Raw genomic sequence first — 11,555 nt, 5'->3', positions numbered from 1 at the left:
CCTGTCGGCCATGTTGTTTATCCGATCAGTCTCAAAAGTTGCCCTGCACAGCTAAGGACCAAGGGGAACCTACATATAAAATTTGAGAAAGATCCCTCTGGTACTTCTTGAGAAATACCGATAACAAGAATTGTTTACGGACGGACGACGGCGGACGACGGACGGACGACGGACCACGGACGGACGACGGACCACGGACGCAGGGTGATTTGAATAGCCCACCATCAGATGATGGTGGGCTAAAAACTCCTGTAATTATTCTAATTAAAACACACCTGAACATTCAGTAAAATTCCTGTAACTATTCTAATTAAAACACACCTGAACATTCAGTAAAGCTACTGTAATTATTCTAATCAAAACACACCTGAACATTCAGTAAAACTGCTGTAATTATTCTAATTAAAATACACCTGAACATTCAGTAAAATTCCTGTAACTAAAACACACCTGAACATTCAGTAAAGCTACTGTAATTACTCTAATTAAAACACACCTGAACATTTAGTAAAACTGGTGTAACGATTCTGATTAAAACACACCTGAACGTTTAGTAAAACTGCTGTAAATATTCTGATTAAAACACACATGAACATTCAGTAAAATTCCTGTAACTATTCTAATTAAAACACACATGAACATTCAGTAAAACTGCTGTAACTATTCTGATTAAAACACACCTGAACATTTAGTAAAACTGGTGTAACTATTCTGATTAAAACACACCTGAACATTCAGTAAAATTCCTGTAACTATTTTAATTAAAACACACCTAAACATTCAGTAAAACTACTGTAATTATTCTAATTAAAACACACCTGAACATTCAGTAAAACTTCAGTAAAATTCCTGTAACTATTCTAATTAAAACACACCGGAACATTCACCTCTATATATTTCATAAAAAAAAAATCTGATATGATTCAGGAAATGGAATCACTATCATGGCCACAGGTATGACATCTGATACAGTTTTTCACCTGTCTCTTTCTATACAACACCAGCCCAAATAAGGTGAAACAAGATAGCAAGATACCAGGTACGAAATCAAGCTATTTTCTTTAGTGATGTCATGCATGACAGGATCTTATGAGGATCAGCTGTTTAATCAGACCACCATAGGATAAACCTTTTAAAATCTCTCACAAATAAAACTCACATGTAACATTTCTTACATATTTCCTTTCTTTTATATTGATTTTGTTTGTCGTCTAAATATATCCTACCTGCAATCTTTATCTAATTATAGTCTACAGGCAATGAGAAGTAACCTTATACAAGTAGTTATAGCCTCTCCGTGTTCAGGACTTCATCCATACAGGAACAGCTTCCTAAATTTGACATTAAAGGCATGTCAAACTTACTACACTTTATTCTCATCAGGCAATTGCTATAAAGGCTATGTTCTTTTAATAGCCCTTAGCTGTCCCTCCTACACCCAAGTAACAACAATAGACTACTGTCTACCCAGAATTATATATAGGACTTTAAGAGACTTTCTATTTCCCAGGAGATTGATGAATCTTGTGAATCTAACAGTGTACAAATATATTTTTTTATTTTAATTTGCATTGATGTCAGCTAAAGTTAAGTATAATGGTGGGCTTCAGTACTGTTCTTATCAAGCTAAAAAATACATCTTGCACTAGGCTTTTCACCCAACCTATTTTACTGACTCAAATGTCATGTACATTCTTTTTCTGCTAATCTAAACTTCAACAATATATTTTCCAGGTAGGTGAGCCCTGAACACAAGGTGTTCAGGGTCATGTAGGTAAGCCCTGAATACAAGGTGTTAAGGGTCATGTAGGTGAGCCCTGAATACAAGGTGTTTAGGGTCATATAGGGGTCACCTAATAATAGAGGCTGTATTTACAGCATAGATTTCCATCACGATCCCAGTGTGTGGACCTTCAATGGAGGGCACTTACGGTACAGATACATGTTCCGTTCAATGTAAGGTCTCATATATGCTGGTTTAGGGCACTTATACAGGCTGATAATAACAAAGTACTACCTTAATGTACACTGTAATCAGCTTATAAATAGCAACAGGTTATTTTCTACTTGTTTTCATTTGCAACATTATTTGCCTGATATGCACATTCAAAACTATTATTTCCTGAATCACTGCTAATATGTTTATTACCAATATGTGATATAGCTCATAACACATGTGTGCCACATTGGAACAGCACATAAACAAGTGAGTTCTCACTGGTTGGAACTGATGCAACCTAGAAATATTTTTGTAAGCTGAAGGAAATAAAGCACTCAGTGGGCTGGATTGGTCATATTCAGACTGCCATGTCTGAATGGAAAACTGTGAATAATACATATCACCCCACTCTTGCTTTGTTAAAAATGAAGCTGAACGAAAAGTCTAACCAAAGTCGGTGAAGTGGAAAATATAGGTTACACTGACCTACATGTTATATGATGGTGAAGTAAATGTGTGCTCTTAAATATGTATCCTCCTATAAAGTCTGATGGCACTGGGACAAGCTACAAAAGTCGCTGATTTATAAGATACATTGAAACATTGAAGTTACCATTAGTGAGATACACTGAAACTTTAGAACAAGTTACCACTAGTGTGCTTCATTGAAACTATCAGAAAACCTTATACTTAATTCTAAAAACAGGAACCTTTACATTCCACTAAATCCATCTTTTCTCCAGTGACCTTAAGTCAATATTATGACAGTGAAGAAGCCGACCAATACATGTACATGTCATAGTAAGATGTCAGTGTTGACAGATGAAGGACTGACGTTTAGTATTGTTCACTGTATTTCTATGAAACATGGGTAAGATGAAATGTGTGGTATTTCCAAGGTCCTTCTGTCTACAACAAGTTATTTATTACACAATTATTATAACTGAAAGTCAGCATTCCTTATCCTGGTAGTTACGTCACAATCGTTGTCCTAATGACCTCAGCTACCTAGTTTTTACAAGATCAGTTAATTCAACCATTGTTCAAAAGTTCAAAAGTAGACATCCTGTTTATGCAAAAAAAGGAAGGCTTGTATTGTACAGCAATGTTAAGGGTTAGACACGGGAATTGTATTGGGTTTGATGCTGGAAACAGGGTCAAAATAACTCACCTAGCTTTTACTTATCTCTGCTATATATTACTGATAAAATTTCAAATTAAAAAAAGAATACCCTGAAAACAAGTTCAGTAAGTTGAATTTTCAATGTATTCTGAAATCATAAGCAGCCTTGAGATATTTATCACACATATTTTGAGTGATGGATGATATTCTCAATGTATTCTTCGATGAAAATCTACATATTGTTTTCTAAAAATTGAATAGTCCTATATTTCGTAAAGATTTTGTAGTCAGGATATCAAACAATTGTACTTAAGGAAACAGGAAAATTGACAAAACAGCAGCCAATAGAAAGTTCTCTACCATATATTATAACCGCTATCAATTCTCAAAGGTGTGTATAAGGCCACCTACAGGTCACTGCTTCCAATGCGTCACATAGTCGTAGTTTTATCGCTTACCTGGGTATAAAACTGTTTAATGATTCATATCCTTTCATACAGAGATGTCTACAGCTACATGTACACCCTACCTTTATAACTATAACCACTCCTCAGAAAAAAAACATCCTTCCAATAGGTTGAAGATATGCAATGATGACTAAGGAAGCACTTCTAAATTCAGGAAGAAAATTCACAATATGTCGCAATAAAATGGGGAGTGGCAGTGAATTTGTGGGATACTTTAATTTCTGGTAGGTGTTTCTGGAAAACACTTAGTAGTTAAAGCTAAAAGTTATTACCCAAACGCTTGTTGTTAAAAGTAAAATGAACGGTCACTCACATACATATACCCCTTCCCCTCAGGGCCAACCCCTTTTTGCCCATGACCTCCATGACCTCCATGACCTTTGGCCCTTCAACCTTGACTGATGACCACCAAAATCATATCAGAAGTAGAGCTCGATGTTAGCACACAATAATGAAATATTAAATTTGTTAAGGAGTTTGTGAGAAATGTTGTACCGAAGATTTTAACTTCAAAAGTGGTAAAGTGTGATAACTGAATGTATCCACTGACCTTTAACCTTGGCTGATGACCGCCAAAGTATATCAACTTATGTGTTCAGGGGTTCTGGAGATATCTTGTACACAAGCTTTTTTTAACTATAGATGATGGACTATATCCACCCTCACTAAATAGGGGGTGTAATTAGACAAGAAGCAAATGGGCATAATTAGCTCACTTATAATTCTGTAGTAGGACGAGAAATAGTGATAAAGATAGTACCGTCGCTGGGGCTCGAACCAGCGACTCTTGGCTCTCCAGCCCGATGCTCTACCGCTTAGCTAAAGGGAAATTCCCTACAGCTGACACTTGTAAGGCAACCTAATCAATGCACTTCTTTTACAATACAAAGTGTTTATACAATACAGTGCATGCATATCATATACAATACAGTGCATGCATATCATATACAATACAGTGCATGCATATCATATACAATACAGTACATGCATAAATATAAGCTGAGAATTGACAAAAAAATGCTTTGGGAAAGGATTTATTTACCTGATTAGCTCAATTTATTGACACAAACAATGTGATTTGTTGAAAAATTCAAAATGCCTTTATGTTTAATATCTTTCGGTTATAATTATAAATCCCTACCGATGTAGGTTTGGTTCTGAATTTCCATATGTGGTTTGAACAATGCTGAGTCCTCTTGGCCCAGGGACCTCTTATACCAAATCAGGTTAATATCACTCCATTTCAGCTTACCTAACACTGGTCTCTAAAAGAATCCCAACACACCTGAACATGTGTCCCTGGTGTCAGTGTCCCCAGGGGCAGTAATTAAGAATCCCACCACACCCGAACATGTGTCCCTGGTGTCAGTGTCCCCAGGGGCTGTAATTAAGTATCCCAGCACACCTGAACATGTGTCCCTAGTCTCAGTGTCCCCAGGGTCAAAAATTAAGTATTCCAGCACACCTGAACATGTGTCCCTGGTGTCAGTGTCCCCAGGGCCAGTAATTAAGTATCCCAGCACTCCTGAACATGTGTCCCTTGTGTCAGTAAGTATCCCAGCACACCAGAACATGTGTCCCTAGTCTCAGTGTCCCCAGGAGCAGTAAGTTGCTTTGTAAAGTACCGCATTCCCATTACATGAGTACTAATGATTTAGACAACTTCAAATAAATTAGTTGAAATACTGCCAGAAGCTCTAGAGAACACATTGTTTGAAGCTGAATGTTAAACTTCTGATTTTCTTTTTTCATTTGCTGATAAATCACAATAATCACCCTTCTTATACCAAATCAGGTTAATATCACTCCATTTCAGCTTACCTAGCACTGGTCTCTAAAAGAATCCCAGCACACCTGAACCTGTGTCCCTGGTGTCAGTATCCCCAGGGGTAGTAATTAAGAATCCCAGCACACCTGAACAGGTGTCCCTAGTCTCAGTGTCCCCAGGAGCAGTAAGTTGCTTTGTAAAGTACCTCATTAATCCCAACACACCTGAACATGTGTGCCTAGTGTCAGTGTCCCCAGGGGCAGTAATTAAGAATCCCTGCACACCTGAACATGTGCCCCTGGTGTCAGTGTCCCCAGGGTCATTAATTAAGTATACCAGCACACCTAAACATGTGTCCCTAGTGTCAGTGTTCCCAGGGGCAGTAATTACGTATCCCAGCACACCTGAACATGTGCCCCTGGTGTCAGTGTCCCCAGGAGCAGTAAGTTGCTTTGTAAAGTACCGCATTCCCATTACATGAGTACTGTGTCCCTGGTGTCAGTGACCCAAGGGTCAGTAATTAAGAATCCCTGCACACCTGAACATGTGCCCCTGGTGTCAGTGTCCCAAGTGTCAGTAATGAAGTATCCCAGCACACCAGAACATGTGTCCCTGGTCTCAGTGTCCCGAGGAGCAGTAAGTTGCTTTGTAAAGTACCTCATTAATCCCAACACACCTGAACATGTGTACCTGGTGTCAGTGTCCCCAGGGACAGTAATTAAGTATCCCAGCGCTCCTGAACATGTGTCCCTTGTGTCAGTGTCCCCAGGAGCAGTAAGTTGCTTTGTAAAGTACCGCATTAATCCCAACACACCTGAACATGTGTGCCTAGTGTCAGTGTCCCCCGGGTCAGTAATTAAGTATACCAGCACACCTGAACATGTGTCCGTGGTGTCAGTGTCCCCAGGAGCAGTAAGTTGCTTTGTAAAGTACCGCATTCCCATTACATGAGTACTAATGATTTAGACAACTTCAAATAAATTAGTTGAAATACTGCCAGAAGCTCTAGAGAACACATTGTTTGAAGCTGAATGTTAAACTTCTGATTTTCTTTTTTCATTTGCTGATAAATCACAATAATCACCCTTCTTATACCAAATCAGGTTAATATCACTCCATTTCAGCTTACCTAGCACTGGTCTCTAAAAGAATCCCAGCACACCTGAACAGGTGTCCCTAGTCTCAGTGTCCCCAGGGTCAGTAATTAAGTATACCAGCACACCTAAACATGTGTCCCTAGTGTCAGTGTTCCCAGGGGCAGTAATTACGTATCCCAGCACACCTGAACCTGTGTCCCTGGTGTCAGTGTCCATAGGGTCAGTAATTAAGTATCTCAGCACACCTGAACATGCGCCCGTGGTGTCAGTGTCCCCAGGGACAGTAATTAAGTATCCCAGCGCTCCTGAACATGTGTCCCTTGTGTCAGTAAGTATCCCAGCACACCAGAACATGTGTCCCTAGTCTCAGTGTCCCCAGGGTCATTAATTAAGTATCCCAGCGCTCCTGAACATGTGTCCCTTGTGTCAGTAAGTATCCCAGCACACCTGAACATGTGTCCCTGGTGTCAGTGTCCCCAGGGTCATTAATTAAGTATCCCAGCACACCTGAACATGTGTCCCTTGTGTCAGTGTCCCCAGGGTCAGTAATTAAGTATCCCAGCACACCTGAACATGTGTCCCTGGCGTCAGTGTCCCCAGGGTCATTAATTAAGTATACCAGCACACCTGAACATGTGTCCCTTGTGTCAGTGTCCCCAGGGTCATTAATTAAGTATCCCAGCACACCTGAACATGTGTCCCTAGTGTCAGTGTCCCCAGGGGCAGTAATTAAGTATCCCAGCACACCTGAACATGTGTCCCTGGTCTCAGTGTCCCGAGGAGCAGTAAGTTGCTTTGTAAAGTACCGCATTCCCATTACATGAGTACTAATGATTTAGACAACTTCAAATAAATTAGTTGAAATACTGCCAGAAGCTCTAGAGAACACATTGTTTGAAGCTGAATGTTAAATTTCTGATTTTCTTTTTTCATTTGCTGATAAATCACAATAATCACCCTTTCATGAATAATTATTGCTTTCGTCGGGAATCTCTCTTCCTCTCTTCTTACTCTTATCCCTGTCCCTCTTTTTCTGGATAAACTTATACTTTTTAACCAAACTATCCCCCAATCCCCGTTTCAATTAATTCCAGCCATTTTCTTGTATATTTATTTTCCTAGGCGTATGTTATGCAAGTTATATTCGTGAACCAAATTCTAAATTAATCATATTTACAACAACTAAAAGGTTTTTTTATGTGCGAAGGTTAGATACATATATTTTAATTCAAATCCTTCTTGCAGAACAGAGTTGCACAGAATATTAATCATGATAAAACTTGAATATGTATGCTTAATTAAGAGAGTATTAATGTAAAGGACCGTAGCTGACGTATTCCATCCTCAGACGGTTCATCATGTGTATGATATGTCTGGAATTAATAAAAAATGAAAATAAAAAAATGCACTACATATTAAATATAAAATGTGTACTTACCCTTCGGGCTCTCTCCATCTCTCCACATGGCAGCCTCTTGTTGAAACCTATCCCAGTCAGTGGCGTTCCCGTGGGGGGTAACAGAATGGAGGCATCCATCATAAAGTACTCCACATTTATTGGCCGACTCTGGACACAAAAATAGACATAGTAAGTGTTTGTATGACAATCATATTTATTGTCTGACTCTGGACACAAAAGTAGACATAGTAAGTGTTTGTATGACAATCCTATTTACAGTCTGACTCTGGACACAAAAGTAGACACAGTAACTGTTTGTATGACAATCCTATTTATTGTCTGACTCTGGACACAAAAGTAGACATAGTTAGTGATTGTATGACAATCATAATTACTGTCTGAATCTGGACACAAGAAGTAGACATAGTAAGTGTTTGTATGACATTCATATTTACTGTCTGACTCTGGACACAAAAGTAGATATAGTAAGTGATTGTATGACAATCATATATCCTTTCTTACTCTGGACACAAAAGTAGACATAGTAACTGTTTGTATGACAATCCTATTTATAGTCTGACTCTGGACTAAAAATAGACACAGTAACTGTTTGTATGACAATAGTATTTACAGTCTGACTCTGGACTAAAAATAGACATAGCAACAGTTTGTTTGACAATCATATTTACTGTCTGACTCTGAACACAAAAGTAGACATAGTAAGTGTTTGTATGACAATCATATTTACTGTCTGAATCTGGACACAAGAAGTAGACATAGTAAGTGTTTGTATGACAATCCTATTTACAGTCTGACTCTGGATACAAAAGTAGACACAGTAACTGTTTGTATGACAATAGTATTTACAGTCTGACTCTGGACTAAAAAGAGACATAGTAACTGTTTGTATGACAATCATATTTACTGTCTGACTCTGGTCACAAAAGTAGACATAGTTAGTGATTGTATGACAATCATATTTACTGTCTGACTCTGGCCACAAAAGTAGACATAGTAAGTGTTTGTATGACAATCATATATACTGTCTGACTCTGGACACAAAAGTAGACACAGTAACTGTTTGTATGACAATCCTATTTACAGTCTGACTCTGGACTAAAAATAGACATAGTAACTGTTTGTATGACAATCATATTTACTGTCTGACTCTGGACACAAAAGTAGACATAGTAAGTGTTTGTATGACAATCATATTTATTGTCTGACACTGGACACAAAAGCAGACAAAGTAACAGTTTGTTTGACAATCCTATTTACTGGCTGACTCTGGACACAAAGCAGAGACATAACAAGACAAACTATTGCAGGCAATCACTAGTCTTCAAAATTTGTGATCATGGAATTGGAGGTGTTATCTGTGTGGCAAAATGTATAGATTACATAATTTTTATAACATAATTCATAATTTTTCTTATTTTTTAAAGTAAACAAGTACAGTAAAACATCACTTGCTCGAATTCACATTACTTGAATACCCCCCTGTTCCTCAAATATAGTGAAATCTGTATTAAGCGACCACCCGAGGGAAATTAAAAAAACAGTCGTTTAATAAACATGGTCGTTTAATAAAATTTGACCATATTTTGTACAGAATCACATAACCGACTATATAACCAAACGACTCCTTGTTCAGACAACTGTAAACAGACTACCACCCCAAGAGCATGTAGAGGTAGTTTAAAACAACAACATTCAACAGATCAGGTGAATAACTAAACAATAGTCGAGTGATAATATTATGACAGTAAACAAACAATTAAGAGTGTTTGAGAAGAGTTGTCATTTCACTCAGAACAAATGATCAACAGAGACTTGTTGAAATTCTCAATTTACACGACTGTGTTTCGGTAATTATCATAATTTAAACAAACTTGTTATGAAAGATATTGTTGTTGAAATGATAGGGGTTCCTGTGTTGGTCCAACAGATGGGTTCACATGAATTGTTCCTTTAATTTACGATGGAAACTGGAAAGAGAATAAAGCTGACAGCATGTTGCCGAAAAACAGACCGGTATTATTGTCGTTAGTACTTTGGCGTTAAGAAGTTCAGGGATGTTATTAAAGGCTTATTTTAATATTGATGAGGAATTAGAAACGATATGTGTGCTAACATAAACTTGTTTGGTGCGCAGTTGCGCTGATATTTAATGTTAATTTCGCACAAGTGTGCTGTCGTGAACATCTCTAAACAGACCCGTATTTTCACTGCTAAATCAACAATATCGGCAGTTAGAAAAAGGACTTTTTATTTGTTTATGAACATCGATGAATTAATTATAAGTTTGGAAATTAGTTTTGTCAAATTTGTTCACTGAACTTGGTGAAAAGATCGTGAAGTAGCCCTTCGTCACAGGTGGTGACGGTCGCAAATTTGGAGTTGCTCAACTATTTCAATGACCGTTTGGTATATTTTTGTCAAACATGGTCGCTAAAATGTATCAAATATGGTCGTTTAACATAATTTTGGGGCCAGTATTGGGGGGTCACTGGTCGTGTTAGACTGATGGTCACTTAATGCAGTTAAATTACATAGTAAAAACGGTCAGGAGGAACGAAAAGTGGTCGCAAAAAACAGATGGTCTTTTAATACAGATGGTCGCTTGAGCGGATTCGACTGTAGTTTGCTTGGTTCCTCAAAATCTTGTTGATCCACAACAAAGGCAAAATTGGATTTGCCTTTGTTCAGTTGGAATTCATATTGCCTAAGAATGCCAAATGAAAGTAATTCAATACTTATATATACCATTTTTGGAATCTGTTCATCTCATAGAAAATTCAATTTATTATTATTCAGCTTTTAGTTCAAATAATGTTTGTATCGTGTATGCTTTTTCAATGAATAGAACAGCCATTGTCCAGGATTGGTCAGTGGTATCAAACATAACAAAATTAGGATGTCATCATAATAACAGGACGATTCTATTTTAACCATAGGTAGAAAGAATTCACATGTGCTTCAACACTACTGTCAATAACCCAGTGAATACATGTGTCACCTTTTAGTTAAATGGAATTGATTACATATAAAGCAAGACAGGTAATATGTTAGCTAAAACAGTAGGCTTGGCCAGGGACAGTATATAGAGGGGATTGGCAACTCTGCCCCAGTCAAGATTCTATAGCACGTCGCTTTTGTGTTTGTTCACCGAACCGCAAGTCATCGAGAACCCCTCTCGATCAGCCCGCGCTTGCGCACTAGCGTTAAAATCATGTCAACAATCTCGCCGAGATGGAAGTATTTTGATAACGGTTAGCCCTGATTGGGACTGTGTATTAATAGGTCTTCATTTTATTCCAGGGACAGGGCTATCGTTGCCACTATGTCTAGCCTTTCGGCTGTGTTGGTGGCTATTACAACAAATCAGATTTCGTAAAGCACGTTCCAGTGAAAATAATGCTAATATTGACACTTTTTGACACATAAACAGCACAAGTTATTTGTTATTTTTTTGCCATAAAAATTAGTTCTACATATCAAAAAATTATTCAACTTTCTATCGCTGTAAATTTCAAAATGAAGTATTTTTTAAATGAGCTGATCCTCGAATGCAGGCGATACTTTTTTGTTGCGTTTAACATTTCCGGTTGTTTACGGTTTTTAACAACACGTGTCCTTCGTTACCAGACGAGTAATTTCATCTGTGACATCGCTATCGTTCCAAATAATGCAAATCAAATCAGGCCTACTTAACATAGAAATTACTCGGCTGTTTATTGATATTAATTGTTTTAAAAAATA

General features: G+C 37.7%; 1 protein-coding gene across 1 annotated transcript in view; it reads right to left on the bottom strand.

The window, feature by feature from the left end:
* The window catches only part of LOC110463875 (protein CLEC16A-like), a 102,157-nt gene that overhangs the window by 64,238 nt on the left and 26,364 nt on the right, over window positions 1–11,555 (bottom strand). Inside the window, exon 17 of the mRNA XM_021518789.1 lies at window positions 7,833–7,961. Within this exon, the coding sequence (XP_021374464.1) occupies window positions 7,833–7,961 (129 nt within the window). The remainder of the gene's footprint in view (window positions 1–7,832; window positions 7,962–11,555) is intronic.

Source organism: Mizuhopecten yessoensis, unplaced genomic scaffold, assembly GCF_002113885.1.
Source record: "Mizuhopecten yessoensis strain PY_sf001 unplaced genomic scaffold, ASM211388v2 scaffold10937, whole genome shotgun sequence".
Lineage (NCBI taxonomy): Eukaryota > Metazoa > Mollusca > Bivalvia > Pectinida > Pectinidae > Mizuhopecten > Mizuhopecten yessoensis.
The sequence above is the reverse complement of the archived record's forward strand: the minus strand, read 5'-3'. Positions and strand labels throughout refer to the sequence as shown.